The sequence below is a fragment of the Rhineura floridana genome, chromosome 7 (assembly GCF_030035675.1).
Source record: "Rhineura floridana isolate rRhiFlo1 chromosome 7, rRhiFlo1.hap2, whole genome shotgun sequence".
Lineage (NCBI taxonomy): Eukaryota > Metazoa > Chordata > Lepidosauria > Squamata > Rhineuridae > Rhineura > Rhineura floridana.
Genome location: NC_084486.1, coordinates 149927672 through 149943098, shown reverse-complemented (window position 1 = coordinate 149943098; position 15427 = coordinate 149927672). Strand labels below are relative to the sequence as shown.

The window sequence follows — 15427 nt, the reverse complement described above, 5'->3', positions numbered from 1 at the left end:
GGTTTGTTTCATTATCTCAATCTCACTCATTATTTTCTGAAACATAATTTCTTCCATGGTCTCAGTCACTTTCCTGGTTGTCATTCTTAAAACCACAAAAACAAAAAATTATTTCAGCCACAATTGAGTTAATGTTTCAGGCTTACAGACATCAATACAGCCTGTCTTATCTCTTATATATTCAGGAAAACAAAACAAGTTTAGTTCCCAGCTTCAAGCAGTTAGTGGCGTCATGAGTAAGCAGATTCGTCAAAATGAAATAGACCAAAAAAAAAAATAGTTCCAGACATGATACTCCAAAGTTCATAAATCAAATTTGTTTATTTTTTCCCCTCCTCGAAATAAAAATCCCTCTTCCGTTAATATCTTTAGAATGCACTTCCAGGCCCGCTTTTTGCAATAAAAACAAAGATAAGCTTTTTTCGATTTCTTTCCTCCTTAGTTTCGTGAGTGAAAGAGAATTTTTTTAACTCACCCAGTTTATAGCTGATTCATTGACAAATCTCTTTTTGGTGCAACAATTTAAACCAAGTAAAAAAAATGGAAAGAAGGATGCTTGCCTGTTAGTTCATTTTTCTTTGAAGAAAAGATAAACGTGTCGCTTAATCAGCAAGAGCTTTGATGGAAGTCCGTCCAGCATTCGCTGGCTGAACTTTCTCTCATAAATTAATGAAATCCAGTCCTCCCAACAAAAACAGGCTTTGTGGTTAATCTCACGTTTCTCCCTGACCAGGAGAAAATCTTAACCAGTCAAAAAAAAAACATTCTGACTGATTAAAGCTGAAAAAACTTCATCTAAGACAAGAGCTTGTCTCAGAGGCAGCACAGGCGAATCACCCTTCCCGGAAGTCCAACCCTCTGGATTAGTTAACGGCATGTAGAATTAAGTGGATGCAAGCAGCTTTTTGACACAAGAACAGTAGTGTCGTGGCAAATTCAGAAGTGCAGGGTCCTTTCATGATAGTCACAGCTATGCCCCTTCCTATCCTTTTTTTTTTCCTGCTGGGTTGAGAACGAGATCCTTGTTCATGCCTTCTCCCATAACAACAGACATCCCTAGGAGCCAATCAGCGTGAAAGGGGAGAGTGTTAGCTACTGAGAAGCGTCTTCTCAGTGGCTATCTCACTTGCTTTCACTGCAGCAGGAAAGGACAAGGAAGTATGTTAGAAGACTCTTCTCAGTGGCTGATATGCTCCCCTTTCATGCTAATTAGCTCATCAGATGCTGGAGACACAGGGACCCTCCTGGGATCCTGCTCCCAAACAAGTAAAGGGTTTAAGACACACATACCCCGGGTCCCTGGATGACTACACCCCTGCACAAGAATAGTAAGTTTTGGAAAATATGTGGTGGGCAAAAATGTTCAGTTACCTTTTCTGCCCATCTCAAATAACCAGATGGACACTAAAGGAGTTTTTTAGAAAAAGGAGAGGAAGCAGGATGCCCAGAGAATATGCCATTTAGCTCAGTGGCAGAGCGCCTGCTTTAGACACAGAAGGTCCCAGATTCCATCTCCAGCATCTCCAGCTAGGCTTGAGAAGGACCCCTGTCTGAAACCCTGGCGAGCTGCTGCCAGTCAGTGCAGACGTCTGACCTAATGTAAGGCAGTTCCTTATGTTGCTGCTGACAAAAGGAAAGTATTTCTACGTGCCCTACCTAATAATGAATTTATGCAAATCGCCCCAGATGATATGGTGATGACCACTGGCTGTTTAACCTGGCTTTAAGGGAGAAACAGACTAATTCAGGAGGGGAGGATAGATCCATCAAAGACAGTTTGCTGTTATGACTTAATGGAACCCCCATATCCAGAGGCAGTCTACCTCTAAATGCCTATTGACATTTAGAGGGTTATAAAAAAAAACTGGGAAAGAGTTGTTGCCTTCATGCCCTGCCTGTGACCTCCCTGAGATTATTCAGACTGTCCACTGTGGGATGCAGGCTGCTGGATCCACTTGCTCCGATCCAGCAGGGCTCTTCTTACACCATCGGTATCGTTTGCTCCAGAGATCTAGTGGGACTGATTATCTTGCGGAATTCACCTGAGCGAGTTCATCCACCTCCTTCTCCTGGCCCTCCTTCCTTCCCCGTCTCTACTCATCAGACAGCCCCTCCCTACCCCCTCCTTCAGCAAAGCCTTCCCTAATCACCCTTTAGCCTCTCCTTGCTCGCTCCCTCTCCGCTCTCACCCCAGCCGACTCTTCTGTCATGACCAAGCCTGTCACTGTGCCCTGCCTCACCTGTCAAAGTTAAGACCACAAGCTCTCTGGGCGAGGACTGTACCCCTTTTCTGTCCCAGACAACCCCCTTGTCTTCCGTTTGCATTAACTGAATGGGTCACAGATGTTGTGTCTTGCTTTAAAAAACCTCACCAGATCCACCCACGGGAAAGAGGTTCAATGCACAGGTGCTTGCAAGCGCTTAAAACTCTCTGTTTCGCCTTCCTGGTGTCCGGATGCCCCAAAGCCCTTTGTTCTGGTTTCCTTTGACTCTTGTAACCCAACCCATTTTTGTTCCGCAGGGCTGAGAATTACTGGTGGAGGGGTCAGAACAAGCGGACTCTGAAAGTGGGCCAGTTCCCGCGCAACACGGTGACCTCGGTGGCAGGGCTGTCTGCCCACGACATCAGCCAGCCACTCAAAAACAGCTTCATCCATACTGGCCATGGAGACACCAATCCACAACAGTGCTGGGGCTTCCCTGACAAGATTGACGAGTAAGAACTTCTTTTCCTTTGGGCCTCTCCGGTTTCCTTCCCCATGCAGGCTGTGGGAGATGTGGCAGGGCCAAAGGTTGCCGACTCTTGATCTAATGCAAAATCTGAAACCCCGCTGCAAAAACACGTGCGCATCTGTGCCAGTTGCTCAAGTTCCCTTCTCATCAAGAAATGAGGCTGCTGTTTCAGAGTGAGAGAGAGGGTCACAGGCAGGTGTGGAACCAGCGCACAGGTTGGCCGGCACCCGGGGGCTCTGTGAACGCTGCCCTTCAACAAGAGCATAGGAGAAGCACCAAATGTGGCCGTGGGTGCAGAATCTGCCTTGCTTTTAAGGGAAGGGTGGGCACTGAAGAGCAGTCCTTGAAGGGCGTAGATCCATGATGCGCCCAAATGTAAAAATGAAAAGTTGCAAGGGGTGTGTGTGCTATTTATAGCAGAGAAGCAGGAGGAGGGAGCGAATCCTTAATGTGTACATACTATACATTTAAAGTACATGATTTCTGCCCAAAGAATCCTGGGGACTGTAGTCTGTGGTCCCAGGCTATGGTCTGACTGCACATGAGGCCAGCTCTAAGCAGGGTCAGGTCTGGTCTTTGCCTGGATGGGAGACTGCCTGGGAACCATATGTCAGCCGCCTTGGGTTTCTATCATGGAAAGAAAGGCCGGGTAGAAATGTAATAAATAAATAAAATAAATAAATAGTCTGTTAAGAGCAATGGGAATTGTAGCCCTGTCAATGGCAAACTACAGCTCCCAGGATTCTCTGGGGGGAGTTGTGTGCTTTAAATGTGTGGTCTATACGTAGCCACTCTCTCCTGAAACAGCTTTCTACCTCTTTCTTCTTGGGGGGGGGGGGGAGTGTCTTCTCACCTGCAGTTGTGTGCACTGTGCAGTTAGCCCCAAAGTGCGGGCACATACGTTGCAACATCTCAAGGTAACGTTATTTCCCACACCCTTCCCAGTAAACAGAGCTCCTCCTTTCAAGAGTGCATGCTTTCCCATTACAACCTCGACATTTTAGTTTTAAAGCCTTAATGTGGTGTGGGTGTGTTTCTGGCAGTGGAGGCATGGTCCATTAGAGCAAACTGGGCACTGCCCCACCAGTTGCAGTCTGCACTCATCCAGTCCTCACCTGCCTGTCTTCAGAGGGTGGCCCTGGCTGTCAGCTGCCTCCTTTTTACGCTATGCGTGCATTAGAGGCTTAAAATATGATTTTCCTCTCTTGCAGCCCGCTGTCTGTGCCTGATTTCCCCATTCCTGTTGGTAGCACTTTCATCCCTCTAACTCCACCCCCACCCCCCGAAATCATCATCTTCTTGTTTTCTCCTGATGTTGGCACTTAAAATAATCAAGGTGAATGAGAGGAAAAAGATTACCCCCCCCCTCCACTTCTTGTTTTCAGAAACAGATGGCCAGATATGAGCTCTGTGGCTGCACAAACTATCACCACATTGTACCTGTCCTTTTCAGCTCTGGTCCACACATTCCCTGTTTAATGCAGAGCAGAAAGTGTGGAAGTTCTCAAATTTTACCCGCATTGTGTGATGCCTTTTATTTTAAACCTGCAGATTGGAAATTCTGTGACACCTGAATCCTAAACAGCATTCCGTTTTTTTTTAAATTGCTTGTCAATTCTAACAATTCTGGTTCCACAATGACTTCTCTCTCCCTCCCCCTCTGTCCAATATTTGCTTCTGGATTCTCTTACCAATTTTTCAAAATTTAGATTTGGGCATTTTATTGCCAGGAAATCCAGAACCTTATGTCATTTCAGAATGTTTAAGATTCCAATTTTGACTTCTGATCAGTCAAGCTTGTTTCAGCTCTGCGCCACCCGTGACTGGTGACGAGCACCGTTGCTGCATGCTCCCCACAAGCTGTGGGCCTGTGGGGTTAATGCTGTGTGCCTTGTGCATTTCCAGCCACATGATCTGGACTGCCGTGAGCCGGATCTGGCATCTCCCTTCTTTCTCAGTGTGGTCTTTGCCACGGCAGGCATGCTTGTGCCTCATTCTCCGTGGAGCTGTGGGCTGTACACTTTTGATGGGGAGCGTTGCCAGGGGTGGGCCTCTCTCCATCCTTCCCACACCCAGCTCAGAGGCAAAGTCCCCAATGGGCGAGAGGGTGGGCCAGGTCAGCACACACACACATCCATGACCAAATTCCACAGGATCTGGCCATTTCTCAGGTTTTCAAACCACGCTGTTTTTCCAGGGAACCGTCTCAGCTCGGCCTGTTTCGTCAGCTCCTGCGTGGGCGGCAGCAGCACATACAGGCTGTGCCAAGCTGACATGTTCCTGTTGCACCCAGCCAAGGTGTACCAACGCTTCCCTTGTCCTCTGCTGGCACCACACCTTGCCTAGCTCTCCCTGCTCCGCGTGGTGCTGGTAGGATCGAAACCGGGGTGCCTGGCAACACCCACGGTTTGGGTTGGGCTTCCAGGACAGCCCATCGGGCATCAGAGCACGGTGGAGTGGGGCGAGGGACTGAGGAGAAGTGTCTGGGGTGGGACTTGGGCTTTGAGAAGCAGCGCTAATGCAGCAGGTCTCCCAGATAGCTGCTCTTTTCTTTGGCCTCGCTGAAACCGTTGCTCTTTGTCCCCTGGGGTGCTGCTTGGATGCAATAGTTGCATTTACCTTGCTGTGAAGTAGCAAGGGATCATGGGCAGATCTGTAAGCCTTCAGGGGCAGAGACCGCATTGCATCAGCCTTCTGTGCAGTGGCTAAAGTCATAAGCATTCAGAAGGGGAGAGACTGTGGGCCCAAAGGGTCAGTTTACCTTTTTTTTCCCTGTCGTTCCTCATAGGCTCTACCTGGGCAATCCGATGGACCCCCCAGATGTGCTAGGTGTGGACTTGAACTCAGTGAGACCCACGCAACTCCCAGGAAGAGCAAAAAGTAAGAAGTCCCCCCCCCAAAAAAACCCCACACATACACACACCGCAACCCAAATCCTCTCCTCCCCTTGCCAGTATGCACCTGGTTCTGCTTCCAGATATGGACATGTGTGAATTCACCATAACTCAAAAAGAACTACAAGACGCAGCCTGCTTTTCCCTTTCATCCTTCCCTGTGCTGTTGTGCACTGGGTGTTGTAGTTTCCATGGGCGATGTTGCAGCCGCAGCACACGAAAGCCCAGCTTGCAGTAGGATCCGTCCTTCGGCAAATTGTGTTTCTGGAAGGCCTACAGAGGTCTTGCGTTAGCTGGAGAGCAAATGGTGGTGTCCTTTCCCCCCAGGGCTTTTACTGGCTTTGAGATGGCTTCTTGGGCTTTCAACATTTTTCTTTATTTCTGCTCTTCCCCCAACCCCACAAGCCTTTGTTTCCGGTTCCTTCTCTGCCAGTACTTTTCAGAAGCTGGTTTCAGAAGGGGGTTGCCGTGACTAGCCGGTTGACTGCAGCGGGAACTTGTGTAAGCGACAAGCCTACATCAGCCTTTCCCCAGCCTGTTGCCTTCCAGATGTGCCGGGTGGGAGTTGTAGTCTGCGTCTGTGTTGGAATTGCTTTTTAATACGTTCTTAAACCTTTTTTAAAATGTTTTTAATCTTAGATGTTTTGAAAGCCTTTTTTAAGCAAAGTTTTTGAAGATGTTTTGTTTTAATGTGTTTTAAAGTTTGTTTTTATGATGTTTTAATGTTTTTAGTGCTTTTGTTTGCCACCCTGGGCTCTTGTTGGGAGGAAGGACGGGATATAAATCAAATAATAATAATAGTCCAAAACATCTGGAGAGCGACAGCTTGGGAAAGGCTGACCTACATCATCAGGTGCTCAAAGTGGACAGACAACATCAGGAAAAGCTTCCTAACTGTTCGAGCCATACGACAAGGGAACCAATGACCTAGGGAGGTGGTGGGCTCTCTGACTCTGCAGGCCTTCAAGAGGCTGCTGGACAGCCATCTGTCGGGAATGCTTTGATTTGGATTCCTGCATTTAGCAGGGGGTTGGACTTGATGGCCTTATAGGCCCCTTCCAACTCCACTATTCTATCATTCTATGACTTAACCCCGTACATTTGGCACTGCAAAGTGGTTCCTCCATGAAATGAGGGATTCTGCTGATACTGAAATTTTTGAAAAATCAGTTCTGTGCATTCATGTCCACATTGGTTCCCCCCCCCCAAAAAAAAAAATGGATGTTGGTTACAAAGGAAAGGGCACATTTCCGACGTCTCTCCCTTGATGTAACCATTTCACACACAATTTGGACCTTTCGGCAGCACAGTGGCTTTTTGCATTCCATTCTTCCCTCGCCAACCTTTCGTGAGAGGACATACTCAAAGTTTGGAATTCCCGGACAATCCCGTGTAACGCACACACCTGCCACCTGTTCAGTCCACTCCAGGCAACCAATGATTTAAACTGGCCTTCCAGGTGTTGCCATTGGCCGTGCTCGTGGGGCTGAGGGGAGCCTAAGCCCAGTAACATCTGGAGTCCCTCAACTTCTCCGCTCCTGTCTTAAGGCTGTGAAAGCTCCTGCCACAATAAACTGGTCTGGCCCTATTTTGAGAGGTCTGATTTTTTGCCAGAAGTTGCCCTTTTGAGAGACACAAACATTTTTGCAAAAAATAAAAAGACCCCAAGCAGCAACACCCAGCCTCCCACATGTTTGGGCATTTTCACCATTCTTCTACCAACCTGCTGCATGTTCAGAAACCTTCTCCCAAGCTCTGCAGTCACCATCACGTTCATCCCACCAGTCACGGGGCTCGTACGCTCCTGCCTAGTTAAGGCTCCAGTCCCTATGGACAGACTGGCACCGAGGGACCCTGCCTTTTCTGTAGGATAGTAGCAAGACATTTGAACATAAGGAGAGGCCTGCAGTGGCTGGATCAGGCCAAAGGGCCCCCCGTCTAGTCTGGGGTATCATGTTCTCACAGTGGCCAACCAGATGCCCCAGTGGAAAGCCCTGAAATAGGGCCTTACGCAGGAGCAGCACTCTCCTCTCCTGCGGTTCCCAACAACTGATATCTGGAAGCATGCTGCCTCTGACAGTGGGAGAAGAATATAGCCGTCAGGGTTACTAGCCACAGATAGCCTTGCCCTCAATGACTTTATTCATGAAAAGGTCTGATGCGGCATGGAGGTTTTGTGTTCCAGCCTCCCCTGTAAATTGCTGTACCTGGGGAGCTTTTCTGGACCTGCCTCACACACACGCAGAGGAAGGCCAGTGCGAACCGCACGTGGGCTGATGTGGCTTGCAGGGGTTGGCCATGCTCAACGAGGGCATCTGAGGGCCCCTATGTGCACACGCCCACACATCGACATCACAGATAGGTCCGAGGAGCCCCGCCTGGCAGGAGCAAGAGTGTGAAATGTGGGTGTTTTCAACGCTGCAGCTGTCTGTATTAGAACACAGGTAGTCAGCGTGGCGCCTTCCAGATGTGGTTGGACTACAGTTCCCAACAGCCGCACAGCCAGCATGGCCGGTGGTCAGGCAACAGTCTGGAGGGCACAGGTTGGCCACCCCTGCGTTAGAACCTTGAGGAGGGCGGGGATTTCATGTGGGCTCCCCGCATGTCCAGCAGATGCTTGAGAATGAGGACACACCTCGGGCTAGACCATCCTTCCTCAACCTGGTGCCCTCCAGGTGTTTAGGCCTACAACTGCCATCGGCCCCTAGCCAACACAGCTGGTGGGAGTTGTGGTCCCAGACATCTGGAGGGCATCAGGTTGGAAAGGATGGTGTAGCCTTGCCTTTTTGCTGGTTGCCTGCTGCCTCTTGCACTGTCCCTCTGCCCCACGTGTAATGCTCACTAATGCTCTGCTCTCTCTCCTGTGGGCTCTCTCTCTCTCTCTCTCTCTCTCTCTCTCCTGCAGGGGAGCCGCCTCCACGGCCGCCTCAGCCCTCAGTCCTTCTAAAGAGTAAGTGGGGGCACTTTCCGGGCCGCCCCGCCCCCGGCGCCTGCTCTCTGTGCTCTCTCTTAGCTTCTCTCTCCACAGGTACCTGCGTGTGTGCATGTGCGTGTGTGTGCTGTGAGCTCCCTGCCCTGCACCCAGCAATGCCTGCCCAGCCCCATACACAGAGCTACCAGGGGCTGCATGGGCCAGTGCGCAAACTGTGGAACATAAATGCTTACAGCTAGGGATGGCTGAATCTGTATGAACCTGAGAGCGCATGAACAGCCCGCTGGGTCAGGCCAAAGGGGGCCCATCTTGTCCAGCACCCTGTTCTCACAGGGGCCGGCCAGGGGCCCCAATGGGAAGCCCACAAGCAGGACCTGAGCGCATGAGCAACTCCTCCCCTCCTGCGGTTCCCAGCAACTGGTGTTGAGGGGCAGACTCCCTGTGCATTTTAGTTTCGCCGTTTTCCAACCTTAAGCTCATTTCTTCACAGTTCCACCCACCCCCCTTGGCAAATTTCTTTTTTAAAAAATGCTCAAGAAAAATCATCAGCACTTTAATGCAAATTTCTTCATCTTTGTATGGAATTTTACCTCATGCACACATTTTTTCAAAGCAGTTTTCCCCTAACACAATGCAGGTTTGTCTGTTGTTTTCACTCATGCATGTATTTGTTATGCAAACTTTGTCCTAGTATATGCATGTTTGTGTATATACAGTGCCTTGCAAAACCCCTGACCAATGCTCTCATATTACTGAATTACAAATGGTACACTGCAATTTCGTTCTGTATGATAATTTATTTTGAAACACTGAAACTCAAAATCAATTATTGTAAAGTGACATAGGTTGGGAAATGTTTGTAAGAAGCATAAAAAACTGAAATATGTTGCTTGCGTAAGTATTCAACCCCTGTGCTGTGGAAGCTCCCAGTTTAGCCCTATTGAGGACACAGTTGCCTTCCCATTGGCCTCCACCTGTGAACCATTGAAGTTGCTCTCACACTGTCAGGTTAAAAACCCCCACTGTTGAAGGATCATTGGTCAGGCTGTGGATCTGAAGGAAAATGAAGACCAAAGAGCATTCCACAGAAGTGAAAGATAATGCAATACAAATGCATAGATTAGGAAAAGGGTACAAAATAATATCCAAGTGTTTGGATATCCCAGTGAGCACAGTTGGATCAATAATCAGGAAGTGGAAGCTGCATCACACCACCCAGGCACTGCCAAGAAAAGGCCGTCCCTCAAAACTCAGGGCTCAAACAAGGAGACTAGTGAGAGAAGCCACAGAGAGGCCAACAATCACTTTGAAGGGACTACAGAGTTCAGTGGCTGGGAGTGGAGTAACGATGCACCACTGAGCCACATCAAGAGCTCTGCACAACACTGGCCTGTATGGGAGGGTGGCAAGAAAGAAGCCATTGCTCAAAAAGTACCACCTGAAAGCACGTCTGGAGTTTGCCAGAAAGCATGAGAGTGCCCCAGCTGCCATGTGGGAAAAGGTTTTGTGGTCAGATGAGACCAAGATAGAGCTTTTTGGCCACAACTCAAAGCGCTATGTGTGGCGCAAACCTAACACTGCCCATGCCTCAAGACACACCATCCCTACAGTGAAGTATGGTGGTGGCAGCATCATGCTGTGGGGCTGCTCCTCATCAGCAGGGACTGAGCATCTTGTTTAAATTGAAGGAAGAATGGATACAGGGAATTACTGCAAGAGAACCTGCTTCAGTCCACCAAAAAACTGAAGTTTGGGAGGAAATTCCCTTTTCAGCAGGACAATGATCCCAAGCACAAGGCCAAAGCAACATCGGAGTGGCTCAAGGACAAAAAGGTGAATGTCCTACAGTAGTAGCCCAGTCAAAGTCCTGATCTCAATCCCATTGAGAATCTGTGGCGCTCTTTGAAAATTGCAGTCCACAAGCGACGTCCAACCAACCTGAACGACCTGGAGGGAATCTGCCAAGAAAAATGGGCCAGAATCCCTCCAACACTGTGTGCAAAGCTGGTACGCACCTACGCCAAAAGACTTACAGCTGATATTGCAGTGAAAGGCGGCTCTACCAAATATTAATGTGTGGGGGTTGAAAACGTATGGAAGCAACATGTCTCAGTTTTGTATGTTTCTTACAAACATTTCCCAACATAAAACCAATGTCACCTTACAATAATTGATTTTGAGTTTCAGTGTTTCAAAATAAAATACCATACAGAATGAAATTACAATGCACCATTTGTAATTCCCTAATATGAGAGCGCTGGTCAGGGATCCGATCGCTTTTGCAAGGCACGGTATTACTTGGCTTGGACAACTGGGTTGCAAAATTCAGAGAAGCGTGAATTTCAAAATATGGCAGTGATTTGGCTTGCCTCGTGTTTCAGAAAATGTGAACTAGGCAAGTTTGCTTTTAGATGCTAACTGAATCAAATTTGTCTCCCCTTCACCTACTTACAGCCCCTCCTCCACACCAAGGACAAAGAACTTCTGAAGCAGCCTTTAGTTTGAAGCTGTTAACCTGTTTTTGGCCTGGGGGCTGATTGGGCAACCCTCTGGGGGATGCCAACAATGGGTGTAGCCACCCCACACTCCGCACGCACAGAACTCCCAGTTAATCCATGCAGCTGAGGGGAGGGGTGGCAGAAAAATTAGGCCCCCAAACTGGGTATTAGTTACTCCTGTTTTAATCCAATGCTGTCTTGTTATAGTTGGGGGGCTCCCCCTAACATTTAGCCACTGCCCCTCCCCCACGCACGTAGACCACATTTGCACCATGCATTCCATTTTAAACAGTCATGGGTTCCCCAAACGAATTCTGGGAATTGTAGTGTCAAAAGGGTGCTGATTAGGATAGCCCTGTTCCCCTCACAGAGCTATAGTTCCCAGAGTGGCTTAACAATCAATCGCTCTTCCCAGGGAACTCAGAACTGTAGCTCTGTGAGCAGAAAAGGGAGTCTCCTAACAACTCTCAGCACCTTCCCAAACCACAGTCCCCAGGATTCTTTGCAGGAAGCCATGACTGTTTAAAGTTGCATGGTAATGCTTTAAATGTCTGGTGTCAATGTGGCCATGCACGCACCCTTAAGCCTGCGGGTCCCCTCCTAGTTTTAACTTCATATAAACATTATACATCTGCATCATACTTTTTCATCCTTGATTTCATTCATCTTCTGCAGTAACACCCCTTAAAGGGAACCCCACCCACTAGCCTTCCACAAGTACAGCTGAGTGTTTGAACCCCATTAATGAGGAACTAGTCCCTTTGAGGCACGGGGCCCTCGTTATGATGGGAAATTCTTATTTCTGGATCTCTGCTGCCCTCTGGTGGACACATTCAGTGCACTGGCGTTAAGATAACTGATCATGCAAAGGGTGAAACTGACAGCCAGTGTGGTATAGTGGTTAGAATGTTGGACTACGACCTGGGAGACCAGGGTTCGAATCCCCACACAGCCACGAAGCTCACTGGGTGACCTTGGGCCAGTCACTGCCTCTCAGCCTCATAGAGAGGCAATGGGAAACCCCCTCTGAATACCGCTTACCATGAAAACCCTTTTCATAGGGTCGCCATAAGTCAGAATCGCCTTGAAGGCAGTCCATTTCATTTCATAAGGTGGGACTGGATGTTACGGCCAATATAGGGTAGTGAGGTTCTCCTCTTCCACAAAATAATTAGGCATACTTTCCCATCAGATTTCCCCAACCCAGCCCCACTTCACTGTCTGCTGTTGGCGAGGACAAGGTGCCTAAGCATTCTGGCAGGGATAGCCAGCATGGTGCCCTGCAGATGTTGTTGGAATACAACTTCCATCATCCCCGACCATTGGCCATGCTGGCTGGGGGAAGTGGGAGCTGCAGTCCGAAACACTTGGAGGCCACCGCACTGTCCAAAACCTGACTCTTGGGAAGAGTGGGAAAACCTGAGCACACAACCCTGAGTTGAATGAGCACATGGAACTGCCTTACACTGAGTCAGACTCTTTGGCCATCTAACTGAGTGCAGTCTACTCTGACTGGCAGCAGCTCTTTAGAGCTGCCTTTGACAACCTCGTGCCTTCCAGATGGTTTGGACTACAACTCCCATCAGCCCCAGCCATTATTAGTCTTGAACAATTACTTGCCCATTTAAAAGTACTTCTTGGTATTTACCTTTCTTTGCTTTAAACACACACACACACACACACACATAAAACATTGCTTTGCCGTAAAGTGGCCTCTCCTGCATGGTATTCTCAGAGACCTGCGTGGCAACCACCTTCTCCGTGCAGACCTGAGCGGTAAGGTTCCTGCCTTTGCAAGGAGAGATGTTGCGTCCCTAATACCGCCCCATCCTGGGAATGACCCAGTTTTTGTCAGCACCATAACTGAGTGGTAGGACACTCGTTCTGCATGCAGGAGGCCTCAGGTTCAATTTCCAACATTTCCTGTTAAAAAAATCTTGGGCAACAGGGCTGGGGGCCAAGAGAGACTATGGACAGCTGCCCCCCATCAGTGGGAAGGACCACAGCTTAGCAGTAGAGTATCTGCTTTCCATGCAGAAGGTCCCAGGTTCAACCCCTAGCATCTCCAGGTAGGGCCAGGAATGTCCAGTGCCTGGAAGCTTGGAGAGCCACTGCCAGTCAGTGTAGACAATACTGAGTTTGTTGGACCTAGTGGCCTGACTCAGTATAAGGCAACTTCCTATGGACCAGGAAGCAAGAGAGCCAGCCGTTGGGCTTAGTGCAAGACGGCTTTGTGTGTCCATGCCCAGTTGTTGGTGCGGAGGCCACTCTCAGACCTGCACACTGTACAACTCGCTCAATAACACACGCACCCTTTTTGAGTTTATTATGGGTGAGGGGATTTCCTGGTTGGCGTGTGGATCACATGGAGCTGATCTGTGTCCTTGCAGCATGTCTGGTGGAGGCAAGAACCAGGGCCACGTGGGGAGCTACAGCGAGTGGGAGAGTGCTTGGCTGGGTGGGGTGGGGATGCAAAGGTAGGGAGAAGCCTTTGTGTTTGGTGCACAGACGGTGGAAGTGGCAACTCAGATGAGGCGAGGGGTTCGGTCCTTTCGGCTTCAAAGCTGCTAGATAATTGCCTTGAGCTATTTGTTCAGATCAAATGCAAAGATGTATCACAGAACACTAAAGTCAGGATCATTCAGACCATGGTATTTCCGATCTCTGTGTATGGATGTGAAAGTTGGACAGTGAAAAAAGTGGATAAGAGAAAAATCAACTCATTTGAAATGTGGTGTTGGAGGAGAGCTTTGCGCATACCATGGACTGCGAAAAAGACAAATAATTGGGTGTTAGAACAAATTAAACCAGAACTGTCACTAGAAGCTAAAATGATGAAACTGAGGTTATCCTACTTTGGACACATAATGAGAAGACATGATTCACTAGAAAAGACCATAATGCTGGGAAAAACAGAAGGGAGTAGAAAAAGGGGAAGGCCAAACAAGAGATGGATTGATTCCATAAAGGAAGCCACAGACCTGAGCTTACAAGATCTGAACAGGGTGGATCATAATAGATGCTCTTGGAGGTCACTGATTCATAAGATCGCCATAAGTTGTAGTTGACTTGAAGGCACCTAACAACAAACACATTTGCTCAGACTGATGTTTCTGTGTAATGGGCCTCCTCTCTCTTTCCCCTTCTGTTTCTCACTGGGCCCCTTCAGACTGGGTGTTGTTGGTTTGTTTGCAGGTGAATTCTGCCATTGATTCCGTAATGGTGCATTTGTGATGGATTTATATTGGACCCACACATCATTCCACTTTATTAGTTGTTCTGCGAGGCTTCTCCAATGTTAACACATTCTTGCCATGGGGGGGCACTTGGGTGTTACAGTGCAATAAAAGTGTAACATCCCCTCCACCCTCAAAGGAAGGGTGGGATATACATTAAATAAATAAATAAAATAAATGTGTGGTATGAGAAATTAAAGGGCTTCAGCAGGAAGCGACAGGACATGCACAGTTTGGAAACAAAGCAGCATGCCTGCCCCGAAGCACATGCAACCACCCCAGTAACACCATGAGCACAAATCATCCCAAATGCACAATAAAAAGAACTTTTAAAGGAGTGTTATCTCTCTCTCTCTCCTTGTGAAATATTATGGTTTGGATTGCAGTGGCTGACGGATGTGGGTCAAGTGATGAACCATCCTGCATGGCCTTAAGAAGTTAGAATAGGTCCATCCAACTCTCTGATTCTATAAATAGTTGTTTAGAATGGAGGTAAAGAGAGCAAGTGCAGAAAAGTCAGCCTTAATGACCAGAGGTGATTCTCCGCCACTGACCAGCAACATCCTCTAAAACTGGTCACGCATGCGTACACACAGACAGAGAGAGAGAGAGAGAGAGAGAGTGGGTGTGGGTGTGGGTGTGGGTGTGTGTGGGGTGCCCACAACAGCTTCTCCATTTTGCAAAAGTGCCTAAGGGCCCCAAAAGGATTGCGACCCCTGCTCTGAATGTTTTCAATAAAAAAACCCCTGCCCTCAAATGTTTTGATTGTCCTATACGTTAGTGTCCAGTTTCTCATTGCTTGTGGCAGATGTTGTATTAATACATCAATTACAACTGTGCAAAACGGCTTTAGCCTGGAACAGAAGAGAGAGATACATAATACGTATGCAGAAATCAAGAAAGGAGAAGAATGGGACAAATGAGAAATTTATGAAGTAATGAATATGCAAATTTAAAGCGAGGTGGAGCTATTAGCTCCAAAGGGAGGAACATGGACCTAAAAGGAGCTAGGCCTTAACTTTGGTTCAGATCTGTGAGCGCGAAGAATGACGGCTAAAATGTTTCGGTTTAATGAGGGGAATGCCAAAAAAGATGTTCCGAGAATAATGCTGATGCTGTAACGCAAGTAGAACA

The 15427-nt window shown here is 48.1% G+C and overlaps 1 protein-coding gene across 6 annotated transcripts in view; it reads left to right on the top strand.

Annotated features, from left to right (window-relative positions):
* The window catches only part of TNK2 (tyrosine kinase non receptor 2), a 137867-nt gene that overhangs the window by 114726 nt on the left and 7714 nt on the right, over positions 1-15427 (top strand). For 5 of the 6 annotated variants that reach the window (XM_061637589.1, XM_061637590.1, XM_061637586.1 and 2 more), the window contains 3 exons: positions 2522-2716; positions 5522-5613; positions 8533-8577. In XM_061637589.1, the coding sequence (XP_061493573.1) occupies positions 2522-2716; positions 5522-5613; positions 8533-8577 (332 nt within the window). The remainder of the gene's footprint in view (positions 1-2521; positions 2717-5521; positions 5614-8532; positions 8578-15427) is intronic. The other variant, XM_061637588.1, reaches the window with a different exon arrangement.